The 15,558-nt window shown below is 34.3% G+C and overlaps 1 protein-coding gene across 9 annotated transcripts in view; it reads right to left on the bottom strand.

Annotated features, from left to right (window-relative positions):
- ESCO1 (establishment of sister chromatid cohesion N-acetyltransferase 1) overlaps positions 1 to 15,558 on the bottom strand; it is a 71,909-nt gene that overhangs the window by 31,736 nt on the left and 24,615 nt on the right. For 7 of the 9 annotated variants that reach the window (XR_006776900.2, XM_045781929.2, XM_045781926.2 and 4 more), the window contains 5 exons: positions 13,577 to 13,679; positions 11,210 to 13,334; positions 6,145 to 6,259; positions 3,717 to 3,777; positions 2,316 to 2,430 (listed from right to left, as the gene is read on the bottom strand). Coding sequence is in view for 8 of the 9 variants with exons in the window: in XM_045781929.2 (XP_045637885.2) it covers positions 2,316 to 2,430; positions 3,717 to 3,777; positions 6,145 to 6,259; positions 11,210 to 12,751 (1,833 nt within the window). In the remaining variant the exon portion in view is untranslated. The remainder of the gene's footprint in view (positions 1 to 2,315; positions 2,431 to 3,716; positions 3,778 to 6,144; positions 6,260 to 11,209; positions 13,335 to 13,576; positions 13,680 to 15,558) is intronic. The other 2 variants (XM_087869935.1, XM_045781930.2) reach the window with 1 other exon arrangement.

Here is a 15,558-nt window from a genome sequence, read left to right as displayed (position 1 = left end):
CAGGTCGGTTAAGCACCTGAATCTTGATTTCGGGTCAGGTCATGATCTCAGGGTCATGAGACTGAACCCCACATTGGGCTCCACCGTGCAGGGCCTGCTTAAGATTCTCTCCCTCCCACTCCCTCCCTCTGCCCCTCCACTAGTGCACTCTCTTTTTCTCTAAATAAATAAATAACAATAAACTTAAAAAAAAAAAAAAAAGAATAAACTAGGGCACCTGGGTGGCTCAGTCAAGTGTCTGCCTTCAGCTGATCCCTGCTCAGCAGGGGGCATGCTTCTCCCTCTCTTGGTCCCCCTGCTTGTGTGCTCTCTCTCTCTCTCTCTAATAAATAAACTCTTTAAAAAGAATTAACTACTAATCCCTTTACTCTTTCTACTCTAAAACTGTGCAATTTGAATTACTACAAAAAATAAGATCTAAGACAATGGATCTCTAGTGTCTTAGAACTAGGATCAAGTAGCAAAGAGAAATCAAATGGTAAATAAAAGATTGTGTATAGAACTTAAGGGAAGTTCACTCTAAAGGATTCAAACTATTCACTAATTGTTACATGAAATTTATTTCAGGCAGCTAAAAAATTTTTTTTGTAATCACAGTATGACATATATAACAATATTTACCATCTTAACGATTTTTAAGTGTGCAGTAGTGCTAAGTATATTCACACTGTTGTACAACCAATCTTCAAAATTCTTTTCATTTCACAAAACTGAAATTCTATATCCACTAAACAATAGGTTCCCAATTCACTTTCCTTCCCAGTTCCTAGAAACCACCATTCTTTCTGTCTCTGAATTTGACTACCCTAGGCACCTCAGAGAAGTGAAATCATGCAGTATTTGTCTTCCTCTGACTGACTTATTTCACTTAGCTAAATGTCCTTAAGGTGCAAACATGTTGTAGCATGTCAGAATTTCTTCTCTTTTAAGGCTGAATAATATTCCATTGTATGCATACACCACATTTTGTTTATCCATTCATGCTCGATGGATACTTTGACTGCTTTCATCTTTTGGCTATTATGACCAATGAGCACCAGTGTACAAACATCTCTTCAAGCAGGCAGTATTCACAGTAATGAATAAATATCTCTTCCTTAGTATCTTAACTGGTAAATAGGAAATAATAGTACCTACCTCATACTTTAAAAACTAAGGCTTAATTAAGTTAATCTGAGTGGAGTACATAAAACAATGTATTCAAAAAGTATTAGGGGCTATCATGATCATTAACATCATCATCATCAACTCTTGACCAGAACAACTGAACAGAAGTGCAATCCACAAATGTAATTTTAAATTTTCTAGTAGTCATGTTAAGGGATGCAAAAACATGTCAAATTAATTTTAATATTTTATTCAAAACATATCCCAAATATTATAATTTCAACATATACTAAATAGAAAAAAAACTTATTAGTAAAATACTTTACATTCCCTTTTCTGTACTTGTCTTTAAAATGCAGTAAATACATTTACACTTATAGTGTATCACAGCTCTGATGAGCCACATTTCACATACTAAATGGCCACATGTGGCTACCATATTGGACAGTGAAGCTCTAGATTCTACTAGTCTAACCCTGTTTCACTATCATATTGATTTAACAACAGAAATGTTATTAAATTCAATTAAACTTTTTCCTGATTAAATTCTCAAAATTTCCAGATAATTCTTACAAAGTAATTCCCCTATATTAAGGTTAGAATCAATAATCTACTCCAAAAAAATCCTATTGATAATGTTAACTGAAGTACACTAAATTTTCCTATTACTTTGGGCCCCTTCATTTTTTTATAGTATGCTCACTCATTCAAATTAGATTTTTTAATCAAAGTATCTCCCTCTCTTCTACAACTTGCCACCAAATTGTAGAGTGGTTAAGTTCTATTTCAAATTAACTACTAGTTTCTCTTCCTTATAATAAAAGTTTTAAAATTACAAAATACACTAAAATACAGATATTTTACGTATTAAGCTCCATGTTATTTTAATATATAAACTACTAGAACAAGGTATATCAAATGACATATTTAAGAAAGTAAACAAATGATAAAATAAAGAAATGTAAGATAAAGTATCAATCTGTCATAAATAAAACTAAAAGCATGGAGATTTTGAGTTTTTGTGACAGGAGGGCCTCACTACTGGGGGGCCAGAAGGGCGTTTGTAATGATATCAGAAATATTTCCATAATGATTTATGGTGACAAAAAAGGTTCTTTGAAAAAGAAGATGAAGTTATTTTTTAACAATGTGCATAAGTAAGATGATTATAATAACCCTTCACCAAAAAGGTCAAGTTGGATACTTACTATGATCAACTGTTTTTCATCAACTTTCTCTGCTTCTTTTAGTTTCAAGTCCTTTGGAATTGTTATCTCCAAATGGGAATTACACTTAGGCCAAGAATGATTTGGTGGTGTCTCCCTTTAAGTAAAAAAAAAAAAAAAAAAAAAAAATCACATCATTCAATGTTATAAAGCTGTTATCACGTCAAATCACTAAAAAGAAAAAAAAGCGTTTTCTATACAACACTCACAAATTTCAACTCCAAAGGGGGAAAAAAATAACCTTTTAAAAATCAAGGGGAGAAAGCCCAAGAAAACTACTAAAAAATAAAAAACTGCTGTGCCTACTATAATTTGACTAAGTTTTGAGTTTTTTGGGTAATTTTTAGCCACCTGAGTTACTACAGTTTGTCCTAAATACTGTTTTCAGTAATCTGTAAAGCAAAATAAGTCAGATTTAATTTTATTCTGCCACTAAAGAGTATGGAATGCTTTTAAAACACTTAAAACACTTTTACATGTTGATAATACCCAGTACTTCAAGGGGTTTGCAGAAAGGTGCATTCTCAAAACACTGTTGCTAGAAGTATAAAAAGACATACTGGAGGAAAATACGGCAATGCAGGCTAAGTCCTACAGCTATGAACTTATCCTAGATATAGTAACACAAATGGGCAAAGATGCTTGTGTTTTTTATTGCAGAACTTTTTTTTTGGACAGAAATTAACTAGAAACCACCAAAATGTCTATAAAGTGGAAAACTGTTAAATAAACAGTGGAATATTCACACAATGAAATCTAATATAGATTTAATAGAATGAGGTAGTTAAGATGCTCATAATACTGTAAATAAAAAAACCAAAAGCTATAAAACATACGTATAGCCACAAAAAAAAGTAAAATGAAAACAGAACTTGTGAATATCACATTCCTTCTACATGAAAAACTGAGGATTACTAGCACAAATTTTTAGGGAAAAATACCCCAAACTTGAAAGGTGTAAGTATAAAATCCTTAAGTTCTGTTAAAAACAAGACAACAGGTCCAAAACGGAGTTGCTTATGCTAAACCCCGTATTACCAAACTCAGACTGTTTTGGTTCTTCCAGAAATGGAATCTTAAACCAGTCAGGAATCACCTAATTATCACTAGGTTAGGTAATCTGCCTGAAAGGCCTCTGCCATCTCTCCCAAAGGAAAGTAACTGCAATAATCAACCTGCTTTTTTGCCAGTTATAGCTTCCTTATTCCCACTCCTTTCTGCCTATAAAGTCTTTCACATTATAGCTCCTTGGAGCTCCTTTCTGAGAAATTGGATACTGCCCAATTCGAACTGATTTTTGTTCAAATAAACAAAAATTGTAAAAGCCTCAGTTTATCTTGTAACAGTTCTCATATTTACTCTTGTATTAAACTAATGTCTTACCTGTTATCACTGGTCTTAGATGTTTGGTTACTGAGTACAGTATGTTGTTTGGGAGCTGAACCTGTAATTTAATCAAGAAAGTGAGTTATACATTTAGCTTTGTACTACCTCCCCATCTAATAGCTGAAAATCATTAACAAAGAAAAAAAGAAAAAGAGAAGAATGCATTAAATGTTTTATTATTAATAAAAACCATCTGATTATATTAGAGCTCCTTTCTAGAAATTATCTTCAGAAAAGAGGGAGAAAAAGGCTCTACAGAGCCACAAAGGGTTCCAATGATAGACTGGATCTAGTTTCACCAATCACTGGCACTGAACAATAAAGCAAACTGTGTAAATGCCATGGAAATGGGAACATTTCTTTGTTTAAAAAAAATTGTAGTCTACAAGAAACAGTGTTGGTGAGGATATAGAGAAAAAGCAACGTCTTGCAGTGTTGGTGGGAATGCAAATTGGTACAGCTACTGTGGAAAACAGTATGAAGGCTCCTCAAAAAATTAAAAATAGTAGTAATTCCACTACTGGGTATTTACCCAAAGAATACAAAAATACCAATTCAAAAAGATATATGCACCCCTATGTTTACTGCGACATTATTTAAAACACCCAAGGTATGGAAGCAACCCAAGTGTCCATCAATAGATGAGCAGATAAAAAAGATGTGGTATATATACATATATGCGGTGGAATATTACTCAGCCATAAAGATGAATGATATCTTGCCAGTTGCAACATGGATGGATCTAGAGGGTGTAATGCTAAGTGAAGCAAGTCAGTCAAGAGAAAGATAAATACCATGTGATCTCACTCATCTGTAGGAATTTAAGAAACAAAACAAAGAAAGAGAAAAGAGACAAAGACTCTTAAATATAGAAAACAAACTGGTGGTTACCACAGGGGAGGTGGGTAGAGGAATGGGTGAACTAGGTGAAGGGGATTAAGAGTATACTTATGAACACTGAGTAATGTATAGAATTGTTGAATCACTATACTGTATACCTGAAACTAATATAAATTCAGTATAATATAATTATACTGAATTTTTTTATTGTTTCTAATCACACAAATAATGCAATAATCATTTCATTTTCTAATGAATAAGCAGTACATTTCTCATATTTATGTTATACTTCTCTTTCTTCCACTAAGAGAAAAGGTTAAATGATATGCAATAAAAGACATTATCTGACCTCAGTATACTGCTCCAAGTATCTTTCCTTTAGCAGAGAGAAACAGAAATTAGGAATTTCTTTTCTATATCCCCTCAGGCTTCATCTGATATAGGTGAGCAAATCCCCATCTAATAGCTCAAACAACATATTGTCAAAATTTTTTTTACAAGGTCACACACAAAAAAGACTTTGTATGGCATAACTGCCCAAATTGCAGGGTTTTTCTGTTTTGTTTTGTTAAGTAAGCTCCACTGACTGAGCCAGCCAGGTGCCCCTGCAGCATTTACTAAATCCTTTCAAAGACAGAATCACTAACATGAAAAACTGAGTAATTGAGGGTTAAAGAATCTGAAGTGGAAAAACACAAATAGCCTTTGTACTTGAAAAATAAGCTCCTACCACTTACTTACACAATTCATTAATAACTTCTCCAAAAAGTAAATCATAAGCAAAATAAAAGATTTAAAGTAAACAAAAGAACTTTTGGTAGTGAGTCAAAGAATCATAAGTTATTTATTTATTTATTTATTACAATTTATCAATATATGTAAGCTGGTACTTTGTTTTTATACTTTGTTCCCCAAAAATGTTTTGGGAAAACATTTAAAACATAAAGAAACAGAAGGAAGGGAAGAATGAAGGGGGGGTAAACAGAAGGGGGAATGAACCATGAGAGACTGTGGACTCTGGAAACAAACTGAGGGCTTCAGAGGGGAGGGGGGTGGGGGATTAGGATGGGCCGGTGATGGGTATTAAGGAGGGCATATATTGCATGGTGCACTGGGTGTTATACACAAATAATGAATCATGGAACATTGCATCAAAAACTGGGGATGTACTGTATGGTGACTAATATAACAAAATAAAAATTATAAAAAAAAAAAAACAAAAACCATAAAGAAACAGTGGATTTTCTAAAGGAAAAGTTAGTTGTCCAAGTGAGTTGACGTTTGGCTAATGTGCTTTGTTTTTGTTTTGGACCCAATGTTATTGATCATCCAGGCTATTTTATTTTTTTTCATACTTAAGTAATTTAAACAAGGTACGAAAGAAAAGCAATTCGACCCCTAAGAATGGCAGTAAAGATAAAACAAAAAACAAAAAAGAATGGTGATAATCACACATTTGAAAAACACACACCAATAGTTCAAAAGGATTTAACTGGCCTACTTGGCAATCAGTATTGTTTCCTATCATACTGACAAAAATATCTCTGAACACTGAGAAATCCAAATAATATTTTCAAAGTTTTACCTGGAAATTTACTCTCCCCTGTATCAATTTTTGCTTGACTGAGCAGAGTTGAAACAGTAGAGGCATTTCCCACTGGATTGTTTTCAAGCTTGGATTCCAAACACAGACTGAAATTCTGAATATACAAAATTCAAAATGTTAATATTTGTCTTCATATCAACCTTGGGACTCATCCCAAGAAACTTTCAGTGAATTTTAGCATACTAAGAAAATTTAAGATAATACTTTATAGTTGGGAGTAATTCACACTGATATGCCTTAAAAGTCTTTTGATCTCCCCACAGCTACCCTCTCAGCATCAGCTCCCATTATTCTCTTTCATGCTATATTGAAAAATTTGCAAATCCCCAGATGTATTCTATATGCCTATTTAATCTATCTAAATCTGCACTATCCAATACAGTAGCCACTCCTCAGCTGACTACTGAGCACTTAAAATGTTGTTAGTATGACTGATTTGAGATTATGTTGTAAATATAAAACACCAGATTTTTAAGACTTATTATCAAAAAAGTAAAATATCTCAATTTTTAAAATTACATGCTGAAATAATAGTATTTTTATATGATAGATTAAATAAAATATATTCATTCTACCAGTGTTATTCTTTTTAAGGTAGCTACCAGAAAAGTTTAAATAATATATGTGGTTCACATTACATTTCTACTGGATAGTGATCTAGAACTTTTCCCCCTGTACCAACTCATTACTTAAATATTAACCTTTTCTAATGAAGCCTTCTCCAAGTTTCCCCATGCCCTTTTCCCAATTTTGGAATAATTCTCCATCTATTTCACCTCTACCTCTTTTGTGTCCTTATTACTATTACCAATTAGTTACTTGTTTTTGATTCATCTTCTGTACCTCTTAAGAGCAAAGACCATATTATATATATCTTTGTATTCCCAAGATCCCCTAATTCATAACACTGTCAAAGCTGATACTCAGTAACTACCAAAAAATACTCTGAACTCTATTAACATTGGCTGTATCTCTATTGTGATTACACTCAACATGTAACATTATTTTTGAATATTTTTGAAAAAGTGAACATTTTTTGTCATTGAAAAAGCAGAAAAATTAAAGACAAGAACAATGACAAATTACTAATTAATTTCCACTAAAAAGGAAGGAATTTAGTAAGTTACTGGCTTAAAAAAACAAATCATAAAATAACTGGGCTTTAAAATTCATAAAGTTCAAATAATTTTTTTAAATTAAAGATTTTATTTATTTATGTGACAGAGAGACAGCCAGCAAGAAAGGGAACACAGCAGGGGAGTGGGAGAGGAAGAAGCAGGCTCCCAGCAGAGGAGCCCGATGTGGGACTCGATCCCGCAACGCCGGGATCACGCCCTGAGCCGAAGGCAGATGCCTAACGACTGCACTACCCAGGCGCCCCTCAAATAATTTTTTTTAAAGATTTATTTATTTTAGAGACAGAGAGCATGTGAGAGTGGGAGGAGGGGCCGAGAGAGAGAGAGAGAGAGAGAGAGAGAGAATCTCAAGCAAACTCCCCACTGAGCAAGGAGCCTGACAAGGGGCTTGATCCCAGAACCCTGAGATCATGACCGGAGCCAAAATCAAGAGTCTGATGTTTAACCCAGTGAGCCACCCAGGTGCACCATGTTCAAATAATCTAAATTCAGCCCGAAGGATTAAAAGAAGGCCTACCATATGCTTAGCCTTATCAACCATCATCATTTCTCAGTACTGCTGAAACTAACATAGAAATTACAGGCAGCCACAGAAAAAGATTTCGTATGATGTAAGGTTTGTTTTTATATTCTCCTTCCTTCCCAAGTATAACCCGGCTAAACACTGAAGCCAGTCAATCTCAGTTTAAATCCTAGCTCTACCACTTGTAAATCACTCAGGTAAGTTACTTAAATTTCTAAGCCTCATTCTCCTCACCTGTAATATGCAGGTAATAAGAGAAACTACAGTGTAGATTGTGTTGACAATTCTATGAAGCTCTCCTTTGACTAACAAAGAGGCAGTGTTCACCAAAGGCTATTATGTCATTAACCAAAAGCTATTATGATGGTTAAACTAAGCTACCTCAATTCTTGGTGCTTATGGCAAGAAAATCTCTTAAGTGACTGCTACAATGGAAATTCCTTAAAGGCAGGAAACGTTTCCTCTTCTGTAGCCCTAGCACAATGTCTTGGACACAGCAGGCACAACTATGTCTTGAACTGACATGGTTACCACATTCCCTGACACTCTGTGAAAGCAATCACATCACTGGTACTGGTGAAAATATAAACAACCTGAAAGGGCTTTAAATAAATTGTGGTATACTCATTTACAGCTATTAAAATACCCATGTACTGGTAAGTATCAAATGTTGACCGCACAAAACCAAGTTGCAAAAAAACCACAGACACACACACACCAACTATGTTAGCATTTAACATTTAAAACACGTTTAACATTTAAACACTTAAAACATTATAACATTAAGAACACATATAAAACACACACAGTGCTAAGTGTTCTTTATGGATATATATACACATACACAGTGATATCATAAAAATAAAAAAAGATTACCACCAATTTCACAAACACTTTTAACTCTGGAAGAGAGCCGAATGGAAAGAAGAGGGAGATACAGCTTTTTTCTGTACCTGTAACGTACTTTTCTTATTTTAAAAGACCTGAATTCAATAAAATGTTAGTTTTTGTCAAATTTGGGTGGTAGACACAAGTGTAATGTTAGTTTCTGTAGTATTCTGAATGTTTGAAATATTCAAGAATTACAAATGTAAACAAAATTTTTAACACAAGTTTCATAGGGCGGTTTCTCACAATACACCTCAAGAGAGAGGGACTGTACAAATCCAAAGTACATTCCAGTAAAAGCAATATTATAGGTCAAAATAATGTGATCTAAGTAAGCATCTCTATTCTAGTAGTTTACTACAAAGGATTACATTTCTTATTCTTCAACATAATTCTCCACAAACTGAGGGTTTCTTTTTAATTTTTATTTTAGTTGACATGCAATGTTACATTAATTTCAGCTGTACAACATAATGATTCAACACCTCTCTATACATTATGCTACGCTCACAAGTGCACCTACCATTTGTCATCATACAACGCTACTACAATATCACTAACTATATTCCCTATGCTGTACCTTTTACTCCCATGACTTACTTCACAAATTGAGTTTTGACAGGTATTTACGTAGCAAGGAGTAGAAGATAAACTCTGCAGCTACACCTGGAGTATAGCTATTAATCTGCTGACAAAACATACCCTGAATAGAAAGCCACCCCATCTCTGATGGAAGCCACATTTGTTACACTACCACTCACTACTTACTTCTAATTACTATCACGATTTGAATAATTATCTTCTAATTGATACTTTCATTCCCATTTGTTCAGAAAATAAAATCTAAGAGTACCATATGGTATCTGTTCCCTTCAATTTGATTTGTACTCCACGAGAACAGACAATGATCTATTTTCATGGCTCCTGGCATAAAGCCCAGACTCCTCACTCATTCGAATTTGCTCCTAGAACAAAATATCTCTCCCTAAAGAGAACTTTAAATCATTCCCAAAACTTTAGGATGACTTGACTTTTCTCTTGTCTCATGATGATTTTTTTCTCAAATGACCTAATGTTCAAAGTACGTAACTGCAGAAAAAATGCTGGGCTGAGAATCAGAACACCTGAAAATTCAATCCTATTTGTTGCCCTCAAACATGTGACCTAAATTACATTCCTCGCCTGCGCTCAGTTTCCTCATTATCAAACTAAACACCTGAAACAAATTAGTGAAGTTTTTCAAATCTGTATGGTTCTATGCATAAAAAATTTCTGCTTATTGGTTTATATATTGGGATTTAACCTATGATTCAATTTGAAAAAAAAACTGGCTCAGCTGCTTTTAGTTTCAAACTACTTCCTCAGATAATCACTAAGTTTCTTCTAGCTATTAGATTCCATTTACTTTTTTTAGATTGTTTTTCAATTTACTTTTCCATTTTGAAAAATCCTTCGCCACTACAACTTTATTCTTAAACTGAAGACTGAATTATTTACATCTTTCAGACATTTTATTTGCCCAACAGTTCAAAATGGTCACACAAGTCAAACTTAAAAGGCATCCCTACTACTAGAAATGTTTAATTTTTCAATTTTATCAGGTGGAAAAAAGGGGTCGATATGTGCCAGCTGAAAGTAATTTTAACAATTTGGTCAAAATAAGGCCCAAGTTTAATTTCTGTATTTTAGCCACTATGAAACATAGTTTCTGTGGTCCCAATTAAAGAAAAAGCAAATCAGTGTGTGAAAGAAAAGTTGGGGGGTAGCTCAGTCGTTAAGCATCTGCCTTCGGCCCAAGGCGTGATCCCAGGGTTCTGGAATCGAGCCCGGCATCGGGCTCCCTTCTTTCTCTCCCACTCCCCCTGCTTGTGTTCCCTCTCTCGCTGGCTGTCTCTCTCTATCAAATAAATAAATAAAATCTTTAAGAAAAAAAAAAAAAAAAGAAAAGAAAAGTTAGGGGGTAAGCGAATGGGCAAAAGGAGTGAAGGGGAGTGAGAGGTTTCCAATTATGGAATGAATAAGTCATGGGAATAAAAGGTAGAGCACAGGGAATATAGTCAATGATATTATGACAGCATTGTATGATAATGGATGGTAGCTACACTTGTGAGCAAAGCATAAGTGTAGAGATGTTAAATCACTATGCTGTACACCAGAAATTAACATAACACTGTGTGTCAATTACACTCAAAACTTTTTTAAAAAGAAAAAGGAAAGCTAGAATTCAACAGGCTTATGCTTCATATAAAATAAAAAAGGTGAAAATAAGGAAGCAATGAGAAGCATTTATGTAAATGTCAGAAATCTAAAGAAACCAGTAAGTTCTATCACTCACTATAAGACTGAGTTAATAAAACACTATTAACAACTGAATAGGATACCTTAACAAATGACTCCTGTCTTTTATGACTTGACTCTTAAGCTAAAATATGCTGTAAAAACTTACTTAATAGAAAGTACTCATGTACCTCTACTGAGCATAATGAAAATAAATTACCTGATCTGGTGCTGATTCAAAAGACTCTTTCATCTGGTTATCCAACGGTGGGTCAGGAGGTGGTTTTATCTGATTATCCAAATGACAATTTTCAGGAGCCCTTTTTGTGGTTTTATTAACTTCGACTGTAACATCATTAGCTTTAACTTCTTCAGAATTAATTTCTTTCATTTCTTCCTGCTGGCAAGCTATATTTTTATCATTATGTGGCTTTGTCCCTAAAAATGTACTTTGAGTCGCTGGATGATGCATTTCTAAGGCTGGGAGTGAAAAACTGGTTCGTATTAAGCCCAATTTACGGGAGACTTGAGAGTCCAACTTATTTTGCTGCACAGAGTTAAATTTTGAGAGTTTAATTTTAGTCCAGTTGGAGTTCTTTTTAGTTGAGCTGTTTATTCCATTTAATATACATTTCACAGGCTTTGTTTTTCTACTGGGAAAGAAACGATTACATTGAACATCCTGATTTGTTTCTTTTTGATGAAGTATTTGTCTTTCATTATCTTCCAATTTTATTTCTGTAGGCTTCTCCTCCTTTACACTTTCCATTTGTGAAGATTCCTTTTTTACCTCTACAGTATCGGACTCAATCTCACCAGCAATTTCTTCACAGAGCTGAAGAATGCTACCTCGTTTGCTCTTTCCAACTTGCTCCAGCTCATTATCTACACTTTGTTCAGGCACTGATGGCTGTGGACTTTTTTGGGATTTTGCACTAGTATTCACTTGCGTATAAACGGACTTCTTCACCTCATTCTTTTTAGAGACTGCTGAAGTAACCATTTTTGATCTTTTTATCTCAGAAGTTACAGGCACAGATTTTGTTTCCTCTTTTCTAGCATTCTTCTGAAGACACTTTTCAGATCCTTTTATGCACTGAGAACTACAAGTGGAAGCTGTTTGATGCTCTACTTTGCGTTTTTTTCCTTTGGGGGAATTTATTACTTCATTAATTACTAGATTTTCATCCTCTTTAGAATCAGACTTTATTTCTGGTACTTTTCTTTTCACGTGTTTTTGATTTGTTTTAACTTTATAAGATTTACTTTGAGAATTGTTACAGTGCTCTTTTCTTGGTGGCAAAGTCTGTTTAACTGCTTGAACTTGACCCTGAATTTCTCTATTACGTAGAGACCTTGTTGAAACTTCTGTTAACTGTTGTAGTCTTTGTGATCTCCGGTTAAGCTGTTCATTTGATTTAGGAGCTCCATGCACTGACTTTTTCTGAGGTAATTTCTTTTTTGTAGATTCTTGTTGTGAATGTCCCTTCACAGTCACCATATTTTTATTAATGGATTTACTAACTTTTTTATCATTGGATGCAGCTTTTGCTGACCTTGTACTCATGCATGTTCCTAATTCAGGTTGATTTATTTTACTCTCACTATAAGATTTAACCAGTGATTTTACAGTTTCCTTTGGGCCCGATTTTTTTGCCAGATTCGTTTGAGAACCTTGAATTTGTGTTTCTAAATTCTTATCTTCACTTTTTTTAATAACATTGGAGGAATTTTCTTTTGATTTCTCCTGAATGGACATCATTCCTGAGTAAGGTCCTCCTTTTGAGTAGTTTTTGAGAGGATTTTCGTGTCCTGGTAGGTGAATGCTGAATGTCTAGTATTATTACTGAGGAGGTCTTAAAAATCAACTTTGAGGCTGATGTACATTTTCAACAAAAATACTAGTTTGCTTCAAGTAAGGTTTCGGTCATCCCTAGGACATGAGAAAAGCTAGTATGAAGGCTGAAAGATATTTGCTTTACTTCTGGACAAGGCAATAGAAATTTGAGGAAAATTTAATTCTAATTAGATATTTTTAGAACTTTTTATGAAAAAAACTTAATTCAGGTTCAATCTGTTTTGTTAATTTTTCAATTAATAATGGTATTCAGGCCTAGCCCTATTACTGGAGGAGTTATTTATCACTGACCTGTTTTGACAAAGATTTTGAAAACTTTTTTCTTCTGAAGTCTACAGTTACTGGACTTCGATTCATTTGAAACATGTCTTACAGCTAACAGGTTTCTTTCCTTGTTTGCTGAGACTGTTAGTTTAAAGTTCTTATCTAACCTCTTTCGTTTAATATAATACTCTATTAATATAGATTTCCTTTTGTGCTGCCATTTCTGAAAAATTAAAAAAAATTAAAATTAAATTTTGTACAATCCAAAAAATATGGCAATGCTAAGACTATACAGAAATAATATTGATTTATATAAGCCTAGCTTCTCCTTTTTAATTATTTAGTCTGTATATTTAAGGCTAACAGAATAAGGTATCCCAAATACATTCTTATAAGTAATCAATAACTTGTTTTATATAAGCACAGAATAGTCGAAAATCAGTTTTATTCCTTGAAGTTACTTACAACTCTTTTCCCACAAGACAGAATTGATCTTTCAGCCACCATAACTCATGAAAATTTGGCAAAATCATTCCTTAAAGTATCCTCTTAACACATTACACACCACCTAAAAAAAAAAAAAAGTTTTTAAAATGTTTAAAAAGTGCAAAGATGTAAATTATTCATTCACTACTCATCAAATATAACACTTCACAATTTTATGCTGCCCTATCATTAATCTTCAGAACTCACCTGATAATACCACTTAATTTTAGTATTTCTAACCTGAAGTAAACGGTCCATTTTATGTTGTAGAAAAAAAGTTTTAAAATACAAAACACAATTCATAATACATACACATAATGGGCTAAACTGAGAAAGTAAAATCCTATTTTGAGGGAAAAGAGTGCACATTAACTACATGTACATAGAAAAACACTGACACACAGTTAAAAAGGCAGATTTTTTTTTTTTTAAAGATTTTATTTATTTATTTGACAGAGAGAGAGAAAGCCAGCGAGAGAGGGAACACAAGCAGGGGGAGTGGGAGAGGAAGAAGCAGGCTCCCAGCTGAGGAGCCCAATGTGGGGCTCCATCCCAGAACGCCGGGATCACGCCCTGAGCCGAAGGCAGAACTTAACGACTGAGCCACCCAGGAGCCCTTAAAAGGCAGATTTAAGCACACACACATTTTCCTCTACACTCACGTAAAACCTACTTTAAAAAAGCAAGAGATTAAAACAAGACAAAACCATAACCCGAAGGAAAAAGAGTAAATGGTAAAAATAAAAAATACGGAAGCTACAAAGAATGACAAATAACCTCTAGACTCAAGAAAACTTGAATCCTAAGCTGGAAATGGGGAAAGCCGAGAAGCAGCTCTACTTAAAACCACAGACTTCTCCAAAACTCAAGAATTGCCAGTCCCAGGCTCCACAGGAGATGAGGATGAAAACAGGACGCAAAAAAGCAGAAAGATTCCAAGACTGCCATTCCAACTACTGGTACCAGAAAACTGCCTGCATCCCTGAAGACCCTAGTATAAGTCTCTGGAAAGAGTGTAACAAAAGGTCTTTCGTCTGGGGGGGTCAAAAGTGACAGGTGGGGGGAGAAGTATCATACTGACTGAGTTCCAGAATAAGTAGGAGTATACACAGTGCTGAAACCAACTCCCTCCACCTAAAGTCCTCCTTGCCTAATGAAGAAACTCCTAAAGGAAGCAGCCAAGACTGTACCTTCCTGGAAGGAAACTGGAAGACCATTTTTTAATGAATTTGACAGGCCTAGAGATAAAAGAACTAAAAAAATACCCAGTAAGTATGCAGAGGCACGTGCGCGCGCACACACTCACACCCTACAGTCAAGAAACTACCAGCGCACCCACCATCCAAACATACAAAACTTCCAAATCAGTTTTTAGTGTCTCACTTGTAACTTTGAACAAATAAACAAGAATCACAATACATGAGGAAAACCTTAAAATGAAAACAAAACAAAACAGGAAACAAAATAGCTTGGCAGAAACAAACTATGTGAAGCCAAAAACTAAAAATAAGTTAATCTACCCATGAAACAAATATACAAGAACATTCACAGTAAAAAAGGAACACATGAAAATTAAAAATATAAAAGAAATGAAAAAGTCAATAAAAGCATTAGAAGAGAGGTGGGTGCCTGGTGGTGCAGTCAGGTTAAGCGCAGGCCTCCTTGTTCAGCGGGGAGCCTGCTTCTCCCTCTGCCTGCCACTTGTGCTCACTGGCTCTGACAAATAAATTTTAAAAATCTTAAAAAAAAAAAAAAAAGATGTTAAAAGCATATCATGAGGACAAAAAGATGACCCTCAAGCTTCTAGAGAGGGGGAAAAAATCTTGACCACGTACACACTATACATGCAAATTATTATTTGCAAGGAAGAAAAAAACCACCAAAAAACTTTTAGTATGTGAATTTATAAAGGAGAATGAATTTTTAAAAACTAAAAATCAAAATCAAAAGCTTTAAATAAA

The sequence above is a fragment of the Ursus americanus genome, chromosome 19 (assembly GCF_024610735.1).
Source record: "Ursus americanus isolate L20-20 chromosome 19, mUrsAme1.1.p, whole genome shotgun sequence".
Taxonomy (NCBI): Eukaryota; Metazoa; Chordata; class Mammalia; order Carnivora; family Ursidae; genus Ursus; species Ursus americanus.
The sequence above is the reverse complement of the archived record's forward strand: the minus strand, read 5'-3'. Positions and strand labels throughout refer to the sequence as shown.